The following is a 25,582-nucleotide window of genomic DNA, read 5'->3' as shown; positions in this document are numbered from 1 at the left end:
AACATGATTTCATATCTAAAAAGTATACCATGAAATATAAACTAAGTTACTACAAGCACAGACAAATTTCAAATCTTCATGTGGAATAAAACCAGTGTGTTAGCTACAGACCTCCACATGCGATGAAGTTTGTGGGTAATACCAACAACACGTATCATTCTTTATTTCAAAAACCTCAAACGTGGGTTTAAAATATGGCCGTAGTGCTCAGGTAGAGAATCATCATCCTTCTCCGCCATAGCCATCATTTTCAGTTTGATCTGCATTTGATCTGCATTTGATCTATGCTCAACCGAGGTACGGCTCACTGGCAAACTCAAGCATGACCACATATCTCCTGTCCTAGCTTTGCTTCACTGGCTCCTGGTTGCTTTAAGAATAGATTTAAAAATGTTATTGTTTGTCTTTAAAGCTCCTAATGGCTCCCCCCCCCCCCCCCCCCCCCCCCCCCCCCCCCCCCCACAGTACCTGACCAAGCTTCTCCTTTACCATGTCCCTGAGAGAACACTGAGATTGTCTCCCCAAAACGAGTCTGAAAACCAAAGGTGAGCGAGCCTTTGTGGTGGCTGCCCCTTGGCTCTGGAACAACCTGCCCCGGCATATCCGCTCTGCATGATCAATTGAGGTTTTTAAATAATCTCTAAAGACATACCTCTTCTCCCTGAAAAAAATCTTCATTAAATTTTTAATTTATTTGATTCTATCTTATTTTATTATATATTTGCACTATGCTTATGTATCTTTTTATTGTATGTTTGGCATTGTTTTATTTTTTTCATTTGTGCTGCTTTTGATCTGTGAAGCACTTTGGTCAGATCTGGCTGTTTTAAAATGTGCTTACAAATAAAGTTTGACTTGACTTTATTTTATTCATCTTTATATCTTATTTTATTCCTTCTTTCTATTAATATTTGGACTTTCTTACATACTGTGTATATAAGAGCATCTGTAATGCGTGAATTCCCCACCTGGATAAATAAAGTATTTCTAATTCTGATAGTAAAATCCATAAAATGAATGAATCTCCTCTGAATTCAAACCTCCCTGTCTCTATTTCTGATACATGACCTAACCGACATTTCCAAACGGTTAAAGTTTAGCCCCCTGAACGTCTCTTGGCAAAGCTGTCCAACTGCACATTTCCTCCATTGTAAACAACAATGAACTGTGATATTTGAAAAAACACAGATGCACCACCGGTGAACTGCGAGCCACCAATCATTTGTAGTCTGTACCCGAAGCGGCTTTTGAATCCCTCCTCTTCTTCCCACCTCTTCAAATTCATTGGCTGCCGGAGGAGCAGCGACAATGTTTAATGCACCATGCGGTGTCCGGAGTTCAGTCAGTGAGAGGAAGCGTTCAATGTGCTCAGGACTGTTTGACGTGCGGGAAATACTAAAGAACGATAGTGCGTAAAGCTACCCCTTTCCTTTCTGTCAGCCGCGGGGAGACTTGTGGCAGAATGCGGGGTTGTTGCTGACCACCTCCTCAGCAGCTGTCTCTCTATCTCTCTGTGTTTCTCCCTCTTTCTCTGTGTGTGTGTGGACTTTGACGGGGGACGCGGACAAGGACAAAATGCCACTACGGGATTCGGTCTCTGTGCGCTGTTTCGGAGATAAAAAAACACCACCCACCGCTTTCTGAGAAAATATCTAACTTTGGATCTACCTTTCCGCACATCTGGATTTCTCTCCTCCTCTCCTCCAGTTTTCCTTCCTGATGAACGGTGACTCACTGCAGGCAGAAGGCGAGCCGCTGCATCCTAATCAGACAGCGGAGAGGACTTCAGCTCATTGACATTACAGTCATACTTTTCTGGAGCACTTTTTTTATTTCCACTGCGCTGCACTGTAGCCTGCGTGTGCATCGGGAGCTCGTGGCTTTTCCCCGCACACAGAGGGGGAAAGAGGATACGGGAGGTACCTACTCTGCTGTGGCTGAGGGGATGAAACTCTCCTTGAACCCTACTGGAACTGACTATTCCAATTTTTGCGCTTCTATTTTCTGGACTATTGCAGCAGTTTGTGATGGTAAGTTCCCCTCCTCTCATTCATCCTCTCACCTGTGATTTAAATGTCTGTTGCTCGTTTCCAAACGATTTTTTTTTTTATTTCTGTGCATGAATGCAACAGCTTCTCTCAAGGACCGTTGAATCTTGCAGAGAGAGGGAGAGAGACAGAGAAAGAGAGGGAGCATCAGTGGAGAGAATTACACGGCTGTGCCGAGATGTTGGCAGCTCATTTCCGAATTTTTATAAGGCTCATTGTGAATATCCGGATTATGCGGATTTGTTAATGCGTGTAAGAGGCTCATTTTATACACACTTATTTAAATAGCCGCCACAATAGGCCGTCTTCAGTTGTACGTCTGCAGTGTTACCATATTATTAAAGTTGCCCTATTACAGTTTCATCAACAGTCTCATATTGTGTGAATGGGCCATTATCGCGCCAGGGTCAGGTCGTGCTTTGCACATTGCATAGCAGATAGAGGATGCATAAAAAGCTGCATCCTGTATGAGGTGCTTTTAATAGTGCGTGTAGTAAATAAGCTACATGAGGAGTCATTACATGCATGTGTATCAGGGCTGCGCCGAGCGTCTTCCCAAGGTTAACTAATTGACAAGCTTCCCCCATAATTGTGGAGATGAATTACACATGAGCCCTGTTTCATTTTTGGCTCAGCGGTAGATCTGATGTCTTACTGGCAGTATAGCGTGCAGCTATGTCTATTTTTATTTAGGTGACTAATTGAAACCGATTTTATAATAAATGTATGTTTTTTCTGTTTTTTCTCTTAGGTGGTATGAGTGAACACTTACAATGACTATTCTGTTTGGGGACTGGATCGCGATTATTGCTCAGATGAGTCTGGGCGCTCAGCTGAATATAAATTAGGTGTTCGGCTCTACAGATTGCTGGAAGAGGCAGAGGAAGAGAGAGAAAGAGCAAAGACAATCCACAAAGACAAATGCCAAGGCCTCACATGATGAACAGAACTCTTTATTTGATCCTGAATAATAGAAATACCAAATTTGAGGAAGAAATCAACAGGTCAACGGAGGAATAAACACCACAGATAATCGCAGCTTTTACAGAGTGGGGATGTATCTTTCTATTTTCTTTTTCCTTCTCTTATGGGCTCAAGCCCTGACATTGAAAAACTTGAATTACTCTGTCCCAGAGGAACAGGGTCCAGGGACAGTTATTGGGAACATTGCCAAAGATGCCAGACTTGGACTGGAGCAGACTGGGCCGGGAGGACAGGGTAAGAAAGCCAACTTCAGGGTGCTGGAGAACTCAGCTCCGCATCTCATCGACGTAGACCCCCAAAGCGGACTGTTGTACACAAAGCAGCGCATCGACAGGGAAACATTGTGTAAGAGAAACCCCAAGTGCCAGCTCTCCATGGAGGTGTTTGCCAACGACAAGGAGATCTGCATGATCAAAATAGATATCCAGGATATTAATGACAATTCACCAGCTTTCCCCTCTGATCAGATTGATATTGACATTTCTGAAAATGCAGTGCCAGGGACACGCTTTCCTTTGACCAGTGCTCATGACCCAGATGCAGGAGAAAACGGCCTGAAAACTTATCAGATAACACGCGATGACTACAATCTCTTCTCCTTGGAGGTAAAAGCCCGCGGGGATGGGACTAAATTCCCAGAATTAGTTATTCAAAGACCACTGGACCGAGAAGAACGAAGCCATCACACCCTTATTCTGTCAGCCACTGATGGAGGGGAGTACCCTCGATCAGGTACCATGCAGATAAATGTGAAAGTTATTGATTCCAATGATAACAGCCCTGTGTTTGATCAGCCCTCATATGTAGTAGAAATCCCAGAAAATTCCGCTCCAGGTAAAGTTCTGATTGATTTAAATGCAACAGATCCTGATGAGGGCAACAACGGACAAGTGGTCTATTCTTTTAGTGGTTACGCCCCAGAGAGAATCCGGGAGCTCTTCTCCATAGACTCCAGGACGGGAGTCATAAAGATTCAAGGGGAAATCGACTATGAAGAGAGCCCAGTTATAGAGATTGACGTCCAGGCAAAGGATCTGGGTCCAAATCCAATCCCAGGCCATTGTAAAGTCACTGTTAAAGTGCTTGACAGGAATGATAACTGGCCATCTATAGGCTTTGTTTCAGTGAGACAGGGAGCCATCAGCGAGGCAGCACCTCCAGGCACTGTCATTGCTCTGGTCCGTGTCACAGACAAGGACTCAGGGAGGAACGGGCAGCTTCAGTGCAGAGTGTTGGGTAATGTCCCTTTTAAACTTGAGGAGAACTATGATAACTTCTATACGGTGGTGACAGACCGGCCCCTGGACAGAGAAGTGCAGGATGAGTACAATGTCACCATTGTAGCCAAAGACAACGGGCTTCCTCCTCTTAATTCCACTAAATCCTTCACTGTGAAGATTCTGGATGAGAATGATAACGTTCCCCGCTTCACTAAATCAGTTTACCTTCTTCAGATACCTGAGAACAACATTCCTGGGGAGTACCTGGGTTCAGTTCTGGCACATGATCCAGACCTTGGCCAGAATGGAACAGTGTACTACAGCATAGTGAACTCCAACGTGAGCGGGGGTGATGTCAACACGTATGTTAATGTGAACGCTGCAAATGGAGCCATCTACGCTGTGAGATCTTTCAACTACGAGCAAATTAAGTATTTTGACTTCAAGGTTCTCGCTAAAGATAACGGATCCCCGCACCTGGAGAGCAACGCAACAGTGCGCATCAGCGTCCTGGATGTCAATGACAACATCCCTGTCATAGTTCTTCCCTTGCTCCTGAATGACACAGCTGAAATCCACGTGCCTCGTAATGTTGGCGTCGGCTACATCGTCACCACGGTGAGAGCGGTGGATAACGACTACGGGGAGAGCGGGAGGCTCACCTACGAAATTTCAGACGGCAATGAGGAGCACCTCTTTGAAATTGATCCTGTGACAGGGGAAGTGCGAACATCCCACCCATTCTGGGATGACGTGAACCCGATTGTGGAGTTGATCATCCGAGTGGCCGACCACGGCAAGCCGACTCTCACCGCCGCTGCCAGGCTCATAATCAAGGCCTCCGATGGACGCCCGCCTGATGGACTGCCCCGCACTAAGGACAATCAGAATTGGGACATGTCCCTTCCTCTCATTGTGACTCTCAGCATCATATCCATCATGCTTCTGGCTGCGATGGTGACTATAGCAATTAAGTGCAAGCGGGAAAACAAGGAGATCCGAACCTATAATTGTCGCATTGCAGAGTACTCGCACCCTCAGCTGGGAAAAGGCAAGAAGAAGAAGATTAACAAGAACGACATCATGCTGGTGCAGAGCGAGGTGGAGGAGCGGGATGCCATGAATGTGATGAATGTGGTAAGCAGCCCTTCCTTGGCCACCTCTCCCATGTACTTTGACTACCAGACACGCCTGCCACTCAGCTCACCAAGGTCAGAGGTCATGTACCTCAAGCCCACTGCCAATAACCTCAGCGTGCCCCAAGGCCACGTGGGATGCCACACCAGCTTCACAGGCCCAGTCACCAGCACTACAGACACACCTACTAACCGCATGTCCATCATACAGGTAAGAGAAATTGCACTCTTCTCCTCTCCACTGTATTGCCACCATTTTCACATCACAACACTGAGAGAGAGCTCCCATTTCCCATATAAACCTCCCTCCCCCCTTGTTTTGTAAAATAAAAGAAAGAGAAGATAAGGACAGGCAGAAGCAGAGAGGCCCAGAAGCACAGAGAGAAAAGAGGGGAGGGAGGGCTGAGCATTAGAAGGATTAAACAGTCATTCCAGTATTCTCATAGAACAGAGCCACTGACATCAACACAAATCAGTTGTGCTTGAAATATGTCACGGCAGGCTTTTGAGATCCCTTTTCATGTAGAATTTGTTTCATTAATCACTCTATCACTGTCATTTCCCTCCCTGGAATAAAAGGTTCAGACTGTGGCTGTAAGTTGGAAGCAGGTATGACTTTTTTATGTGCTGCCAGTTCCATTTTAACCACCCAATTACCCAAAAGATATTAGCATGTCCCAATCCAATGACCACCTTTTTTTTCTTTTAAATGCACGGTCTAATATATTACATTAACTTACCTGGAACAGCTACAAAGTCGTATAACGAAGATAAAATTACTCCAACTGTGACAGATGCTTATTTGCATCTCATCAAGCTGAGATATTACATCAGTCAAACTCTAGAGCGACTCGAGGTTGATTCTAGTGATTTTAATTCCTAGAGATTAGCACATTGTACTTATTTTCGCAGCTACTTGACAAGTCTTTGTGTCGAGTACTTTGGTGTATAAGCCTCTAACCTGATAACTTCTCTATGTCTTTGGCCTTAAGCCCATTAAAAGTCTGTCGTGTCAGACGAGGATTAAGCCTGCTTCAGACAGCGGTATGTAACAGCGGGAATAATGGCCAGTTGTAGCAAAACAAACCCTTAGAGTGATGTTTACCGCTTTCATAGAAATTCATAAAGAGTGAAATGTCCGCAGTTAGCTTTACAAACATCCTATCTTTGGCCTTGGACGTTTCTGTAAAACTGGAGACTAATATTTCCCTTTCCATGCTGATGGACTGTAACTGTTAGACTCTCGATTAAACTCTGTGGTGCCTTTTCAGTCCTACTTCGTGCACTGGACGTGGATGTGACGATGACTGTGATCAGATGTGACATGTTCCCACCAGGGAGGAAGGCCACTGTCTGTTGTTCCCACTCTCAGTCTCAGCCTTGCCTCTATTATGAGCCAGCTGCATAGGGCAAGGGTCAGCACAAAGACCGTTAAGGTTTCCTAATCAGAGGGACGGAATAATTGCAGAGCCATTCTGCAGTCTGTTTCCCTGCTAATGTAGTGATGATGAATTAGACCGCGTTGGGCTGTTGCACACCCATTTTGTGCTCGTACTCTTCTCTCCCCCTTCAGACTTTCAAAGAGAAAACAAGCAAGAGCAGCAACAACACATTCCTTAGTGTCTTGTTTACAGAGGGTCCCCTCGACGCATCAGGCTTGCAGGGTGCTCTATTGTATTATTCAACAGAAACCTGTGTAGAGGGAGATGGCCTGAGGCATTAAGTTTCTTCAGAAGCTGTACAGAAGCGTATCATTTTCCTCCCTCCTCTCAGCTTCTGCCTCATCTCTCCAACCGTGTGGACAGTAAGTAACCTGAGTCAGAGGAGAGTGGCTATGGGAAAAATGTCAGGAAACAAAGACAGAATTCCCCTTCCATCGATCCCAAGGCCTCTCAGCCCATCTGTCACTACAGTTGCCACGGGAGGAGAGGCTAAATAGGAAAAATAAATAAAGAGATGGATAAAGCATGAGAGCATACCGCCTGCTCAGGCAGTTTCACAAGGGCACCTTAGTAGTGCTGTCTTCATTTGAACCTACTGTAGCTTCCTGTAACTCCCAGTCTCTCTCTCAACACTGCTGCTGGCCTCTAATGATGTTTTATAGTGGTGCACTGGCAGACAGGCTGGGTTTGGTCTCTTGCTGGGAGAGGGGGAATAATATGAACATATCAGTAGGGCTCTGCTGGCCTTATCATTGTCACCACCGTGCCAGCGCCCGGCCTGGTGGAGAGCTTCATTTCATTTCTAAAGAGAATTCCTGGGATAAGGAGATGGATGATAGGTAATGATGCCTAATTCCGCTTAAGGCGTCGAAGGGAATTACTTAGTGTGGAATCAAGGTTAAAACCAATCTGCTGCGAAATTCCTCAATGCTCAGGAAGAAGGGATTTCAGTAAATCGCTGCAAAGAGTGAGCCGGCACCCACTCTGTCCTGAATATGTTTTAGGATTTTGGCCCACATGATGTTTAGCTCCAGCAGCTGTGCCAGGCTGTGGCCCACTGACTGCCTCAGAAGTTTTTCTGCTCTCTCTCTCCGACCACTTTTCCCCTCTGTGCTGTCCCTCATTGTTACCAAACATGCAAAGACTTCTGTGTCATTACTTTTAATTGGCCCATAATTTATCATATTGATTTGTTTTGATAAGTTTTGAGGGTTGTAATTTGATTCACCACGAAAGTCTAATTAAAAAGACTCCTGTCTCGATGGGAGAGCATCCATGTTAATAAGGTGCAGGTGGTACAGAAGCAAAGGGGGGAGTCTGCGAGGAGGCGAGAGAGGCTGCCTTTAGGTGGCGACATTCTGCCTTTGTGATGTGTGGCATTGAGACGAGGGTGTCAAGGAGAAAAGGGGTTCCTGCCTCTGCTGAGTTGACATTGTCACTTGTCACTTGGTGCGGAGGCTCCGACCGCTCTAATGGAAAATGTCACGCATGAATTTGTGATACACACAGGGAGGAGAATATTTTCTGTTCCTGCTGACTCCTGAATGACAATTATTTTGGTTACCGAGCAAACACTGGATCCTTAGTCTTTGCAAACTGGCTGCGTAGAAGTAGAAAGGTGTGTACGATTTCTCCAGAAACAATTTGTGTGATAACAAACCAAGGTCTTGGAATATACTCTCGAAATGACTGGCAGCCATAAACCTGTTGGGCGATTTCAAAGCGTGCTGAAAAGAGCAGCTTGGATGTGTGTGTGTGTGTGTGTGTGTGATCATTTAAGCAGCGTGTATAAAGTAGAGGAGATAAATCGCTCCCTGCCTTGATCTGTTTAGGTTGAGCATATGCATTCAAACAATGTACTCGGAGCAGATGTTGAAAATGAATGCTTCCAGGAATGGTCTTACTCTGCATAATTTAAAGACATTGTGTGTGTGCGTGTGTGTATGTGTGTGAGGGTGTAACGTCATTGTGTATTCCAGGCATGTGATTTAAGCCTTTAGCTGGCAGGCTCTGTGACAGAGCCCCTCTCTTTTTTATGAGCGGGACAATCTTGCATTTGTCCGAACCTTGAAACACCCTTCCTCCAAGAAATGCACACACACAGACACAGACACAGACACACACACACACACACACACACACACACACACACACACACACACACACACACACATTGGTGCACACAAACACAGGGCTGCACATGTAACCAGGCTTTGGCTGTTTTTAAGGATCCAAGCGAAAAAGTCTTATCAAAGCCTCTGCTGTATATTGTATTGAAATTGCTCCCACACTTCAGTGGCCACTGAGGCAATGAATTGAAAAGCGCTCTTTATTTCATTTCTCTCCCTCTCCCTTCATCTTTAGATAACTGCTTTCCTCTGGAGCTTTCTATGGAATGAATTTGGTTAACCTGTATGTAGCGTAGCTCTCTTCCAGACAGGACTGAGCAGCTCAGCAGCACAATGCACACACACACACACACACACACACACACACAAACACACACACACCACACACACACACACGTTCTCAGGAATGAGGGACAGTTCAAGAAGCCATTTGTAATATGTGTATTTTTGGTCCCATGGTTGAGCTCTTCTGGGCCACTCGGACAGATTTGTTTCATTTGAGCTTGCCTCTACATGAAAAAAAAATGATCAGCCTGCCTCAGGGTGTATCTTCATATTTCCTCAAATAAACCTGCTGCTACTGTACATAACACTACACGCTGGAATTCTGAATTATTAATAGGCAGTTTTATTTTTCTTCATCTCCCTCAAGCTCATATGATAGATACAAGTAGGAGGAAGTGCAGTCAGACCATAAAATCTTGCTCTGGGGAAGAACGGCTAAATTATGTTATCTCAACATAACAAAAATAAAAATTTAGTAACTGAATGTTTACTTTATTGGCTGCTGCTTCTGCTTCTGCTTCTGTTTGCAGGGGTGCTTGTTGCACTACTGACGCATCAGCTGTTGCAGAAGCACGAAAACAGCATCTATATTTGCATCCTCTTTCATTAATAAATCATACCATTTAACAAATCAGAGGGAAAGCGGAAGATGTCACGATAAACAGAAGAGGTCTCTGGCTACATATTTGTTAACATAGTGGGGGAAGGAGGAGGAGGAGGGCAGAACACGGGGTAATTGGGAAACAGAAGCCACATGTTCTCTGAAATAAGCAGAAGTTGAGCATTCATTTACTTTACTTATTCTGCGTGCAACAAACGAGGGAGCAGGAGAGGAAGTGGAGATAACTGTAGCAGTCTCATAGTGCAGTAATGAAGTTTTCAAGCTTTAGAAGAGAGCCTGGGAAAATCTGCTGTGGTGGTTATTAACACAACCATGTCTTTATCTTTTATCCTGACTTCAATGTTTGCTTTGACCACCATTTCCAAGAAAAACTCTGACTTAAAATTCTTCAGAGACTCCCACAATTAATAGTTCATTTGCAGATGCATAGTACCCAAAAACTTTGTATAAGATTGCAGGGAGTTGTGGAAGCGGATGTTTTATTCATTGCAACTTCTAAAATGCCAAGTAACCCTGCTAAATAATTGAGTATAAATGTAGAGGCCTAACGCTGCCACTCTGCAGCTTCCTCTTGTAACTTCATACAAATCCAGTCGTATTAAACCTTAGACAGAAATAGATGGATAGAAATAGAAGGCGTGATAGACGATAATGAACGTGTACACTATATCGGTCTTGTCGGTCAGCCACGAGGAATCCTTTCAGTCAGCTGCCGTGCATTCATGTGGACACATCATGTCTCTGAGCTGCGTAATTGCATAATTTAACCGACCCCCTGACCCGACAATGCAAGGCAACAATGGAATTTATTTTTTCCTCAAGTGTAGAAAATGAGACAGGATATGAGGACAAGAGCTGACCTCTCTGGGAGCCAGATAGGCCGGGTACATAAATCCAATTTGCTGGGTCCTACAGGAAACAGCATACTGGAGACAGCATGGGCATGATGATAAGACTGTAGATTGTCAGGAGCTGTGGGGCTGTTGTATGCTGTGTGTGCACGTTTGTTTATGGTAAAGGGGAAGTGCATGATCAGAATCTAGGGCTTCCAAATATCATGATTACTGTCCTGTCATGATGTTTAACTGAGAAGTGTTTGCATTAGGGATGTAAGGATACACTCAAACCACGATTCCATTCAAATCCCAATTTTTGGTTCATTTTTGGATATGATTCACTCACGATTGTCTAAGGTTTTTCAAGAAAAGTGGATTGAACTCAAAATTTAATTAACTTTTATTGTATTTCAATTCTCAGAAATGGACAGTTGCAATATTTTTTTTTTCTGGTATTTCTCTGTAAACAGAGTAATCCTTTTTCATTTTTAAGGAAAAAACAATTATAAAGAAATGGAAAGTGAACGATCCCCAAATGAAAGTACTAAATATTAAAACAAACAAGGTAAACCTCTTTAAATAAACAAAGTGCAGCGTATGCTCCTGGCTTGGAATTGGCATGTTTTTCTTCAAAATGCTGCCATACCTCAGACTTGAAACACAAAGGTGCATCCTAAACTTCTAGGTCTTCACCATCTGCTGCCATGTCTGTTATGGTCAACTCAGTGAGTGATGAGAGAGCAGCGCAAGAGACTTAATGATGTTGAACAAGCGGAGTGAAATGCAGATAGTGCCTTCTACTGTTTAAAAATAATAACGCAATACAAATTTTGTTGAATCGATTTTAATCCACCCTTATTTGTATCGATTTTTTACCATCTTGTGATATATCCTTACATCCCTAGTTTGCATGCATGGTTCACCCTCCAGTGGCACACAAAATTCTGACGTAACATTTATCTTTTTACTCTTCTACATTAAGTGATGATCTGCTCCATTGTTTTCCCACATCCCACAAGTTGAAAAGCATTCAAGAACAAACAGAGCTTACAAAAACCAAAGCCTGGCTCACATCCTCCTTTGACATTGGAGTAACCTCCATGTTGAACACCAAACTGCTTTATTCTTTTACTGGTTAAAACCATCCAAACTCGATGTTTGAAAAGTACAGCTTTAAAATGTGGAATGTGAAAACACTGATTGCAGACATCTTCCACTATTGAAAAAGACATTATACTTGCTGGCAGCGCCCTTATTTATTGCAATCGGTACATGGTAACGTGCCAGATAGTTCATCCCTTCTGCTAGAAGTCAATAGTGGCACTCATAACATATATTATTGGTGTGTTGTAAATTTTGGTGATGAATTAATCCATCTGATCGATACATGGACTGTTGTTCTTGATGATACCTGATACTGCATGACCAATTTATCTCCCATTCAGTTTTCTGAGTTAGTTCCTGCACGACAGACGTCTTTTTTTCTGACTACAAGCTAAAAAAAACTGCAAGTATTTGATATTTCAGTATTATTGCTAGTGCAAACCTGCACTGGATGAACCTGTGCATTATCTGACTGTGCTGTCTTTCCTCTTTATTGAAAACTTCTGAATAAATGATTTTGTGTAGAAGCAGACGAAAAGATTTGTGCATGCCCCCACTAGACTTTGAAGCATTTACCATGGAGCTGCTAGAATTGTGCTTGAATTACCCAGGCACAAGGAGCCGACCTAGCATCAGCAGAGGTCACAAAAGGAAGAAAACAAAACATAACCTCCCCAGTGGAGGAATCGAAGATTTAGCTGTCAGGTATTTAAGTGTGTGTGTGGGAGTGTGCGCACACATATACACCTGAGCTACCACCAGCTGTGCTCTGAAGCGCCAGTCTTGCTGGTTCTCTCAGATTGGAACGGGCTCCCCTGTAGTGGCCGCCTGCCCCCTGAGGGCTCTTAGATCCCTCCTGGGGTCTTTAGACTTTAACGCTCTGAGCAGCAGGGTGCTGAAGCTGCAGCCGTAGATGAGTGTATATCTGACTGACCTCACAGTAATGTGAGCTGAGATGCACAGCGCACAGAAGGCTACATAGGCAAACACGGCGTGGCGATGTATGCTTTGAACTGCCAGCAGCTGGGTCTCCTTGCTGTAAATCAAACTCTTTCAAAGTCAAACAAAGTGGAACCCGTTCTGCTGTGTGTTGGCATGCATCCAATTCCGAGAGAGCTTTTTATTTCTGCCACATCTTCCTTCACTTTGCCCCCTAGGCATGTGCTGTAGAAACAACACGCAGCTCAAAGAATGAGTTATGTGAATCTGTTCTCACCTTCTATCTCATTAGTCTAAGAGAAATGATTTATCCCTTTCTCCCCTGGATCTCTCGCTCTCTCCTTGTCCTTGCCGACCACAGTTCTTCGGCTTCACCAGCGAGGTGACGAAGTGATTGGAGGGATATACCGTGAACACCAGTATATTTACTTTAATTTCACTGACAAGCTGCGATAAAACTCCCTCCTCTCCCTCACACGAGCTCCGGAGCACATTACAGTCGCTCATTCCAGAAACGACAATTTGCCTTGCAATTTGAGGAGTATTCTCCCAACCAGTGTAATCCTGCCAGTGTATTGTTTACATGTTTGTGTGTGTCTCAAAGAAGATCTGACACTCTAATAGGAGAGATCCCACTGCCTCCTCTGCTCCTGCTTATATCCGTGGCACAGTTTGAAATCTGACTCCCATGTCTAAAGCCCTGTGTGTGTCTGAGGGGAATTGACAGCCACTGTGTTTTGCAGTGGCTGTTTTGTGTTTTGTGGCAACAGAAGCAAAATGAGCCAGTCCTCTCAGATGTTATTGCCTAAACAAAAGGTCCACTAAGTGGTGTGCATACGAGATATGTCCCTGAACGTTTGACTGTGTCTGCTCTTCAGGGTAGCAGTGGCTTTGCTGAGTGCTAATGGCGTATCGAAAATTGTGTATTAGGCTGGTTTCATCTTTTTCCATTGTACGACACAGATGTACTCAATTGGCCCCTCGCTGGGTTTGTGTCTTAGAGAGAAATCTTTTTGGGGCCTTTAGCATTCAGATCAATTGCTGGTTTGCTGCGTTTCTTATTGATTTTTGCTCTGTTTGGTACTGAAATACTGTATTTCATTATCTATCGCTCTAAGCATTGCTTAGTAAAAAAAAAAAGAAACAAATTTGTTCTCTCCCTCTCTCCCTCCCTCCCTTCTGCTCTCTTTTCCTATTTTGGATTCCCTTTCTTTCTCTCTGCTCTTGTCATCTCAGATAAGCGTTGCAATTGCTCATGTTACTGACGACCCAAGCCAAATTCATAATGATGAGATTATCTTGTCAACAGTACAGAGTGTATATGTCTGCCGTATTGATCCCCGCACAGTCTTAATAAATGAAGTACCACGATGGAAGCGTTGGCTCAGTGATAACTCTGAACACATCTTGGCTATTTATACACTCTCAACACTGCTGAGATGATGAATGGAACTTGTGTATTATGCCCTTCCCCTTCTCTATTCCCTTTTCCTCTCCTCTCTCCACCCCTCCACTCCTCTACTTTCAGATTGATGGGGTAAAACAGCCCCCCCTCTCTCGTTCTCTCTCACTCTCTTCTCTCCCCCACACACATTGTTTGAAATACGTCCTCTTTGAGGTCATGCTGACATGCTGAGTCGATGTACTCCCAGGTGGAGAGACATGGGTGCTGCTGTGGGAGGAACCAATCACATAGACTACAAGGGGGAGTGAGAGAGAGAGCAAAGAGAGGAGGGGGAGAGAGAGAGAGAAAATTCCCAGCAGCAGCAGCGCCGCAGCAGCTCGGGCCTGTGTGTGTCTCTAAATGACTGAGGTTTCAAGGGGAAGTTGTCTGTGTATTTGAAGAGAAGGTCAGCAGGGTTTAGAGCTCCAGATTATGTGCGATTGTTTCTTCCGTGTGCTAGCTGATTAATGCTAAAGCTGCTCTGACAGATTCTTAATGCACAATAGACGCACTTAAAAGAGTCTGAGAGGAAGTGGCGTCCAACGCTTTGACAACAGAGCATTATGCTAAAGCCTTTCCTGTCAGATTTTACCCAGGTGCACGGACAACATCCTTCCTTTCCTCCTCTCCTCAGCCCCTCCTCTCCTCCAAATCCTCTGACCCAATACGTTTACAGTAGATAGGTCACCTTGAAGTGAAATTAGACATAGTCCATCTGCTGTGGCTGTGGGAAGAGAGAGAGAGAGCAGGTGTGTGCATGTGTTGTGCACTTGTGCATGTATTGATATTAGACATGTGTGTGCAGCCTCTGTTTTCTTTTTATCTACGTCTGGCCTCGGCTTGGGGCTTTGGGGAAATATCTACAATCCTTTCATCCATGGAACGCCTCTTCCTACATCAATTCAAATGGAATAATTTTGTTCTTTAATGTTTTTGTTTCCGAGCTCTCGGCTTCTGTCTTGTTAGCTCACACACTAGGCAGCGTTTAGTGGATGGTTTGTTCCGAAAGTAAATTAGGAAATACTTGTTTCTGTGGTCTGATTTGATACTAATGCTGCATATGAGGGCTTAATAATAACACCAGTTGGAAGGCGTAGTAAACATGCATGCTTTTTGCAGCCAAGAAACAGTTTGATGGTGTTTTATTTCCGTCTGCAGACTGCAAACACTCATAATTCACAGATAATTTAAAGTCGGTTCTTTACTGTTAACTAAATGCATTGTTTTCTCGCTGTTTGCACTTAAATAAATAACACTTTAAACACCGACAGACAGGTTTTTATTCAGGTTATTAAAAAACTGCCTTTTTTTTGTTCTGCAGTTTGTGAGCTCTCACTGTCAGTGGGATTTTTTAATGAGATGTTTTAATATCTTCATCTAAAGAGGGAAAATATGAGATTATGCGCCTGCCTTTTATCTGAACTTTGGAAACAGGCATATTTCCTGTATTTGCTGGGAGATACACAAAAGGATGGATGCCATTTTCTGTCACTTTGAACAGCCTGCAGTCGGCTAGCGTAGCTTAGCATACATACTGAACAAGCGGCAACCTTCGTTCTAAAAACATGAGTCCAATGCGGGAGTGTTAAAAACTGCAGTTCATCGAGGATCCCCTTGAGGCTGGCTCCAGAAGAACCGGAAACCACATACACACAAATTCAAAAAAGACGATCTTTACAGCAGAAATAAACGTGAATTTTTTCATAACTCAGTAATTTCGAAGATATTGAGATTACAAGTTTTCCAATGAGAGGCACAGCTGACTTGATTGACAGGCGGGAACACTGTAGCTGTTGGCTTGGAGGCTCAAAGCCCGCCTCTTTACGTCACGATCACTCGACAGTAGCAATAGGGCTGCCGCCACCGACTGGCCTCTAAACAGCGCTTCAGAAACAGATGGGTGACGTCACGGATACTACATATGTGATACAGTCTATGATACTGAACAAGGGAGACACAGTTAGCTTAGCTTGTTCCAGGGTTTACAAAATCCACAATCTAAAATCTCTGAGAGTTTGTACACTCGCCGCCGTCCTCATGAGGAGTTCCTTGATTATCCATTAGGTTGCTGAATATGAATTCTGCACCCGTGCTTATCTCAGTGCATGATGACATTCATGCAGTCATGTCTTAAAGTCTATAGATTGCATACCTCTGCACAGCGTCTGATTTTTGGGCTGCGTTGGCGTTGGATTAATGAGGGTGAAGTAAGGTCAGTGCTGACTCAACACTTCAGTTAACAGCCAAGCTGTTGTAAGTATTGATGAGCAAGTACAGAATGATTAGTGGCTTACCAAGATCACATTCAGCACCTTCTCCTCTTTTTTTTTTTATCCTGCTTTCCTCACAGTTTCAACTGTGGGTAAATAATTTAACATCAACTTAAGTCCTCGGTCTTCCTTTCCCCTTTTCCCTTTCCCCTTTCCTTAAAAGCTGACATATTTTCCCTTCATCAATAATCATAAGAGTGATCCCAGCTGTAAGCCAACAGGACCAGCTGGTTAAAATGTGTCTACACAAAGTGTCTCAAGTAGTGAGGGAAAACAACAGCTATTTTAGGAGTGCTGGCAAACTGCTGCGTTCGGGCTTTCTGTGTGTTGAAATAAATATCTATGCCAAAAGCAACATTTATCACTTACTCCTGGGGCTCAACTGCAACAGATGTGGATTGTGTTGATATGAGTACAAACACGCCGTCTTGTGTCACCCCTCCTCTTCAGAGCGGGGAAACTTTCGTCTGAGCTGGCTTCAGAGACGGCGGCTGCGGCTGAGTTGGCTGACGAATTGTTGTCAGTGTTTTTATATTTATGAAAGATGATGCAGGGTAGGAGCTGCAGACATCCAGAAGCAATACTGCAGGAGATAATTACAAATCTAACAGGGGTGTGATTTGAATGATAAGTGCGTCTTGCCCTTTTCAACTTGAGACCATCAAAAAGAGGTTTTCTTCATTTTTTTAAAAACCGAGGTGGGGTCACAACCTGTTCCAGTCAGACTCTTTTTGTCCAGTGCATTTAGATTTTAATGCTTTTGTATTTTATGTCCAGGTCCTGTTTAATGAATTTTCATTTCATGTCCAGCGTTGTTTTGACTGCCCACGCCAGCAGACTGCCTCATTATATTGCACTGCATACAGGTGTGACTGCACCTCATAATAATGACTCTGGAATGAAAAAGATGCACTCTCAATCTCAGGCACCAGTTTATTCACATATGTTTGTGTCAGTAAATATACATAAATTATTCTTTACATTGTGTTTTCTGATGAAAATGATGGAGTGTTATTAAGAATGTGAGCATGAAGTCGATTAAAAGTCGGCACCAGAAATACTAGTTTTCCAGCTGGTTAAAGTAATGAATAATAATTGCATGATTGTGGGCCTGCAAGTGTTGTGTAAGCTGCAGCACAGCTACACAATACTAGTATCGCACCGCCTCCATAATGCTGTGACGCTCTACTACCCTGATGTAAGCCGACACACGACAGAACTTGCAGCTCGTTGCAGTTTGGCAGCATTTGGATCCAGACATCAGAAATAACGCAGCGTGGGATTAAACTGGGTCATAACCACTCGGCCAAAGCGACGTGTAACTGTTTTTGAATATTCAAGTATTTGTTCACTTTGTAAAAATCAGTTACTTTGAATATTTTCTTATTTTAAAAGTACAATTTTTCATTGTTTTGACCAGTGTCTGGTTGTGATACAGTGTTCCCGCCAGACGTTGGCTATAGAGCCAGAGACTGAGCATGGCTGATAATATGCCACGTCACAGAAACACCAACGTAAAGATCAAGACAGACACTGTCAGAGCCCGCTACTAGCAGCACCTCATCCTGATTATCGAATGGTATTTTGGCTTCAAATGCCCATCCCTAGTAACCAGCACAGGGCATGTCACTACTGAAGGCTGGTGTTGTTAGCTCTGCTAATGGTAGCCACACTCAGCAAACCAGCTTGCAGACTCTGTGTTTAGCTTGTTTGTTTTCTGAAAGTTTTGCACCAGTCGGCTAATCAGAATTACATTTTTTTATCAAGCAACTAAGATATTAGTCGCTATGATTGTTGTATCGCAATCCTTGTTAACTAAAAACCAGTACTCAGGATACCCAAGTAAACATCAGATCAGAGGAGTATTACTTGCAGCTCAAGTCTCTCCAGCATGGTTGGATGTTTGGCTAAAGTGTTCACTGTCGCCTCTTTAATAGCCTTTGTGTTTACTTGAGGCGCAAATTGGCAAAGTGAAACTAATTAGGCCGCAGAGACCACATTACGATAGTTGCCAAAACAAAACTGTTGTGTTCAAGAAGCTAAAAACACTCAAAAAAGAAAACATTAATTCACCAGGAGGCACAAAGTTGGGGAAAGAAGATTCCTTTAATCAGTTAAAGAGAATTACAGGATGTAACAACTGGATCATTTGCATTCTTTTCCCCAATCTGTTCAATCTGCTCTTCCAAATTATCGTCTTCTTTGTGACAGGATCTTGTTAAAAAACTAGTCTTTTATTCCGTTGCAAAGGTGCAAGTTCCACGACTGAAACATCCTGAATTCATCTGATTTCTAACTACAGTTGCACTGTGAAATGGGTCACTTGGTTTTATCCGTCTCCACGTACAAAATATATATATGTTGACAGCAGCTGCTTCAGCATCCAGCCTCAGTTGCCTGTTTCCAATGTAGCAGCTTATTGTAATCTTTCCCTGAGGGGATGTTGGTCAACATCATAACACTTTATGGGTAATATCCTTTTTTTAGGTGGATAAGGGTGATTCATTCAATAATGGCTTCATCATCCCATTAATAAATCAATTACATGCAAAGGCGTTAAAAACTCATGATTATATATTTCATGTTATTTGTAGAAAAGAGATTATTCTGAATCGCTGTATGCCTATTAGGACAAACGTTCTCAGCCAGGATTTAGTTTAGCCCATCATTTCATTTTCCATGCATGATAAAACAGGCTGTGAGATCCTCAGCACCTGTAATGGTATACCTGTGTGTGTGTGTGTGTGTGTTTGTGTGTGTGTGTGTGTGTGTGTGTGTGTGTGTGTGTGTGTGAGGGTGGATGAAAAACAAGTTCAAGGATATGCGCTCTCTCTCAGGAGGCTTGCATTTTATTATTTTCTACGTGAGTTGATTCTCAAGACGATAATGACAGGCTTAAGGATAGAGTTTAACAACGCTTTGTTGACCATCGCTCAGACGCTGGGTCTGTTCATACCTCAAAGTTTCCTTTTCACGCTCTTTAGGAGTAATTTGATCCGCAGAAAAAATTAAACGACAAACATTCTCACGAAGGATGAGCCATACAAAGACGGAGGATTGAAAGAAGGAAAAAGGATGGACTGTGTCACAGCTGTTGCTCTTAAAGGCAAATGCGCCCTTCCTGCTGGCACATATGGAGACTATCTGCAAAATGGGACCAAAGCAGTCATTTGTAGACAGAAGGGAAAATTATATCCACACTCAGTCGGGCTTTTCCTCAAAAGGAATAATAAAGCAGCAGTTACCACATAGGTTGAAGGAAATCAGCTTTGAAGTTGTGTTTTTGTCTCATCTCTCCTGATGAAGAGAGATGCAGGCCCGACTCCCTCAGCACCCTCCTTCTGCGCGGTGAACCCCTTCTTTTACTTCCCACCTATTTATGATTGCAGCCCCCCTTTTCTCCCTGTGTGGTTAGAATAACAAGTCAACTCTTTGATTTGCACAGCACTTTATCATTATATGAAGTTGTTTGTTGGGGCTGACTAATAAATAAAAAAGTTGCGTGGTGAAGATGTCCTTCTGCTTTCCCAATGTGCCGCTAATAAGCACCTCTAATGACCCTGTATGGTCAACCAAAATAATAGACAATCAATGTGAGTACTTGTATATTAATTATGAATATTGTTTCTTTGCTGGGGAGTGGTGAATATGCAAGAGAGAGGTCATGCTGTTTATGCAACTGTATATAAAAGCCTCCAAAGTGCTACTTAGCCCTCTTTAATGAAGGGAAAAAGCACAATTTCCTCCAAATGAGCACAAACACACAAAAAGAAATAAAAAGGGATGCAGTTCTGTCATGAATTATGAATTATGGCAAACCGTGATTAGAACGATGAGACTATTGAGCAGGGTTTTAGCTGCCCGAGTCCCCTGTTTCATAATGAAACATCAATTTGACAAAAAGCCCCTCAGTAGCAAGGTAGGTAAAAAGAGAGAAGTAATAACAGAGGCACGATATTTCAAGGATGTGGCAACTGGAACATATTCACGTGTTACTGACTATGTTCACCTTGAGTTGTTTTAGATTTGTAGTGCTGAAGTCAAATTCAACACAATTAGAGAAAAGATGGAGAGGAGAGAGCGTCAGCAGGCCAGATACTTGAATTGACTGATCACTGCCGGGGACAAATAATCGATACCTTCTGGAACAGTCTGTAGTCGTATGTTATCTCACACTGGCACTAATTTCCCCAAACGTTTCTCTGCTCAGCTGAAGTATTCCCTGTCGATGTCTCTGAAATATTACGTAGATGTCAGTGTTAAACGCTCAGACACTAAACATACACCTTTTCATGACACCAGGAAGCAAACATGCATAATGCGTACTGACTGTCTGTTTACTTTGCTTTATATCAACACAACTCAGAGCTTAAGTCACTCACAGTGTCAGCTCAATCACTCAAGTGGCAGGAGCGGCAACTTACACAAACATTATGTATACAGCAGGAAATCAGCAGCGTTTCTGCAGGCGTCTCACTGCAGCAGCAAGTCGTTCTGCACAAACCCTGCTGCAGAGGCTTATTTATTTTCTGCTGGACTCTGACCAGCAAAGAGCAGGGAAGTCAGTCAAGACTGCAACAGGACTTTAAACCACCTAGATAACAAGCAACAGGAGATTATACATCTTGCATCTCAACATGTCCCGGTAATGAGGGCTGTAGCTCTACACAAAATGCTAAGTTAAATATGCTCGGCGCCGTCTGGAAAACTCAGAGCTTCTGTTAATATATACTGGAAAACAATAAAGTCGGCCATAAATCCTGCTGTCAAAAGAAGAAGAAGAGAAAGGATGGGGTGGTGGATTTGCAGCTGAAACTAGCAGCAGTATGTGAGGACAGAGGAAGCTGTGTGGTTCAGATGAATAACCCAACAGGTTTGCTGCAAACGCTCCCAAACCTGTGATTCTGTTTTTTTTCTCTGCAAAACAGAAACCTCTCCCGTGTTTTCCTAAAACTCAACCAGCAGTTTGTGGAGCATACATGCTTGTATTCCAGCCATGCCTCATGTCATACATAACTGCACTCGTTCACACTTCAATGGTGCTAGTTAAATACAATTTTTAACCTTTGTCCACAACACTGCTCACCAGTAAACCTGGGAATTATGCAAGACTGTTGTAGACGCTAAAACTGCAACCAGAGCTCATTTTTGTCTGTCATTTGTAATTCTAAGTGGAACATACTTCAAGAATCATTTGTTGGTAGAGTTAGTGGACTGGGGTGGAGGTTGCACAGTTTTTACCAGTCTTGCAACATAATAATAATTCAAGCTTTCACTGTAGGATCATTTGAATAGCACGCAAATGATATGCTACGTGCACAAATGATGAAAAAGTAGCCACATCGAAATGCTGGACAAAAAGGAAGGGTTTTGTCTTTGAGTTTCCATCTGAAGAAGTCATTCTTTAATGCTGTTACACCATAAAATCATCACACATAACTCATAGATGTTTGAATCATATTTTAGCTGAATCTAATGTAGATGTTTTGTGTTTTACTTCCTGGTATTCTTTGTCTGTTATCAAAAGAAACTTGAGATAAGATGTATTTAGATTGCTGCCCATTTGTCCCATCTTTAAGTCCCTGGATCATTTCTGACAAACTGCATGTCGCTGGTCTTTCTCAGATGATGTAACCAAAAATCAGTACAGGGTGTCACACTCCCATGCTTGCTCAATGACAAGCCTCCTCTCTGAATCAGCAGTTAGGTACACTAGCACACTGGTGTTGAATTGTTGTGACACAGCAGACACACATCAGTTACAGACATGGCTGCATGTTGTGTCCACTTCTGTTTACAGGGTCTGCATTTGCTGATTTGCCTCCTGACATCAACTTTTTCAAAACAAAAATCCTTAAAGCCTCTGGTAACCCAAATCAACAAAAACCTTCCACCTCTGATATTTCAGACCGTATGTAAATACTAATAACTATGTAAAAATATTAGAAATCAGCTTCAATCCATTTTCAAATATGTTCAGTTACATTTTTTAACATGTTTTCAAACAGGGTTTTAAAGGGGGCTGGTTTAACCTGATATTTATCATGTAATAAATATCCAACTAATCAGAAATGAAACAGCTCAGAGTTTAGACAAACAGCTCCATCATACAACCAGAGCTGTGCTCCTCTGCATGCACATACTACACTTCAGCCTCCACTGCTCCGGGCATCCCATGGTCCTAATGCACCAGAGCCTACGAAGTGATAAAACTAATAAATGATAAAAGTCCTGATTCTGAAGTAATTTGTAACTCAGCACTCAGAGACCATTGAAATGAATAATTTTCTGATTCTGGAGTTTTTATGTCTTTAGATTCAGAGTCAGATGGCTCAAACATGCAGGCTGTGAACTCTCTCTTGACCTGTCAATCAAAGAGTTAGCGGCCACGCCCATACAGTCCTGAGAAATGCTCTGAACTGGAAAATAAGCAGATTTTGAACAGTCTCTTTTCATAGTTATGGATGTTTATTTTCACTCAGATTGTTGTTCAAACTTCATTAAAATATTACATTTTGATATTTTATATGACTTTTAAATATTCCATGTACATTTCCTGAGGCTTTAAAATCCAAACATGCATTTCAAAATCTGTGCATCATGAAGTCCTGAATGATCAACGAGTTGGTGATAATGTGGTTGAAATCACCCGCCGCACTCCCTAGCTGGTCTGAAAGTCGTTTGAACCGGACCTTTAGTAAGTTATTTGGGAGATAGTGGATATTTAGCAGGCAGTCGACCGTGATGGCTTTAAGTTCACTTAAGCCCCGTGATTGATTGGTCTGTTATCTGCAGGAAGATGTATAGGAGCAGCTAATTAGATTTGATCACTTACAATTGCTCCTCGGCCACCGGGTAATCAATGCAGTCTAATTATTGTCTGGATTCTCCTCCCCTTTTTCCTTACTTCCTTTATCAGCCTCTCACTTTGCTGTTTTCATCTCCCCTTCCTCTATCTTCCTCTTTTATTTCCTGCTTTTTGCTGCGTCTCTATTCACCACTGGGTTTTCTTTCCTCTGAGCTCAATTTCAATCTGTTTTATCCTTTTCCCCATTCTTACCATTTGGCTGCAGCTGAGCTTCATTGACAGTTATCCAAAAGGAATAAGCTCGAGTTCCCTTGTTGGTGATGTCCCAAACACACGCACACAAACACACATTCATGCACGGAGAGACGTAGTTTATTAATTTAAGAACAGCCAGATCTGCATGAGGGAACGCAAGCACTCAGACAGACACACACACACTCATGCGCAGGCTGAGCACCATGTGTGTTTTTGGAAGACAGTAAAGGACAAATGCATGTATCATACCTTGCAGGGAAGGAAGAGGTGGGGGTGTGTACTCCTGTTCCTGTGAATAAAAGAGAGGTGTCCAATGATGTGTGAAAGAGAAGCTGCAATTTGTCCTCTTCCACCACCCTTACCTCAGATATCAAAACACACACGTACACACAAACACCGCCTGGTAGAAATGAACAGTGTCCCAAAATGCACCAACAAGGCCCGAGAATAGAAACGCTCTCCAATATTCCCGTCCCATTTGTCTCAATCGGCCCGCTGTCCGCTCGGTCAGTCTTAGGGTCTCGATGGGAATACAGAACAGAGTGCAGCTTTTTACACTTACTCAGCCTCACCATGCTCAGTATCTCTCTGACCTTTGTGGCCTTGCTGCATTGGACGAGATACAACACATCATTCACAGCACGATCCAACAACATGCCTCTGCAATTTTCAGCCACGCTTCCGATCAACCTGACCTCATGTGATATCTACACAAAGCAAATTGACCAAGAACGGCTGAGTTCATTTGGTTTTGAATGGGTTCAGTACTCCTCTGAACCTTAAAGGTCAAAGACTCATCGTTTTGGTCAGTACGGGAGTCGGATTATGAAACCAGAAAGGGCAAATACACACACGCTGGAGTCAGTCAGTTCAATTTAGACTACATCAGTTTGGTTCAGCTCAGTTCACTTTGTGTGAGTTCAGTTTAGGTCGAGTTCTACAAGGAGAAAATTATGATGCAAATTGTGCAGGTGCGATATAAAGTGTCTGAAAGCACTCAATACTTGAAAATAACAGACAACACTGATGTATTGGAGAATAATGGATTTATCGTTTAAAGATGGAGAAGTGTCAGAGCTTAAATGAAAGCTGGAAAAGCAAATTGTTCCCCGGTCTTATCGTACGCAGACAAAGCGGTCCGTTTAAAGAGCTCTCAAGAAGAAAGAGATGAAGTAGAAAATAGATTTTTTTCAGGGCATGTCATCCCAAAACATTTGCGTCTAGGCAGAAAGCTGAAAGATGTCTAGGAGATGTGCTCATGGTAAGCTCATACACATGGAGACAGTTATGTTTCCTCTTAAACAAGGACACCAGAGGCATCATGCATCTGTTTGTCATTTAGGAAGATGAGCCTCTTTTGTGGAAACTTAAAAAAAAGAACAGATCTGGATTTAAATGGTACACCAGCAGTTTCATCCTCTCCTCCTTCAAACAGGGAAGCAACATGAATACTCAAGGATACCTGCTCTGCTAATGTGATGTATGTGTGGCCAGGCTAAAAAACCTTTAAAATTAAAAGCACTGACAAAAATAAAAGATACTAGGATTTAAAATGTCGAGCCTAGGACTCTTTAAAATGCACAGGTTCTTAAAATCAGGGCTCCTTTAAAGAGAGGGTTTTTCCGGCTCGGAGTTTACCGACTACCGACACAAGGCCTGCGTGAAGTTGCGTTGGTGGACACTAGCTGCTCTGTCGTCGCTCCTAGTTGGGGGATCCCTTGTCTCCGTGCTGCGTTTCTTCTTGCATACCGACTGCCGATCACATGGATCTCCGCCTCCGCACACCGTCGCCTGTTTCCTTTTCCGTGTCGTTGTGAACCCGTTGCATCTCGTCCTTGGCCGTTTTCGAAACCACCTACTATACTAGCAGTACTTAGTGATTTGGCCAAAATTCAGTATGTAGTAAGTAGTATGTGCAAAAGAGCAAAATCTACAGTATGCCAAAAATACCCGGATGTCGTACTGATTCAGGAAAATTTCACAGTATGCATCAGACCAGTCTCCCTCGTGTACTGTTTCCCACAATGAACAGCGATCGGTCCCTTTTTTCTTTTTCTTCT

The 25,582-nt window shown here is 43.0% G+C and overlaps 1 protein-coding gene across 3 annotated transcripts in view; it reads left to right on the top strand.

Moving 5' to 3' along the window:
• The first annotated feature begins 1,250 nt into the window (after positions 1 to 1,250).
• The window catches only part of pcdh17 (protocadherin 17), a 67,053-nt gene continuing 42,721 nt past the window's right edge, over positions 1,251 to 25,582 (top strand). For 2 of the 3 annotated variants that reach the window (XM_034681002.1, XM_034681001.1), the window contains exons 1-2: positions 1,251 to 2,030; positions 2,800 to 5,599. In XM_034681002.1, the coding sequence (XP_034536893.1) occupies positions 3,104 to 5,599 (2,496 nt within the window). In that variant the 5' untranslated portion in view covers positions 1,251 to 2,030; positions 2,800 to 3,103. The remainder of the gene's footprint in view (positions 2,031 to 2,799; positions 5,600 to 25,582) is intronic. The other variant, XM_034681003.1, reaches the window with a different exon arrangement.

Source organism: Notolabrus celidotus, chromosome 3 (genome assembly GCF_009762535.1).
Source record: "Notolabrus celidotus isolate fNotCel1 chromosome 3, fNotCel1.pri, whole genome shotgun sequence".
NCBI lineage: Eukaryota > Metazoa > Chordata > Actinopteri > Labriformes > Labridae > Notolabrus > Notolabrus celidotus.
This window is presented reverse-complemented; position numbering and strand designations above follow the sequence as displayed.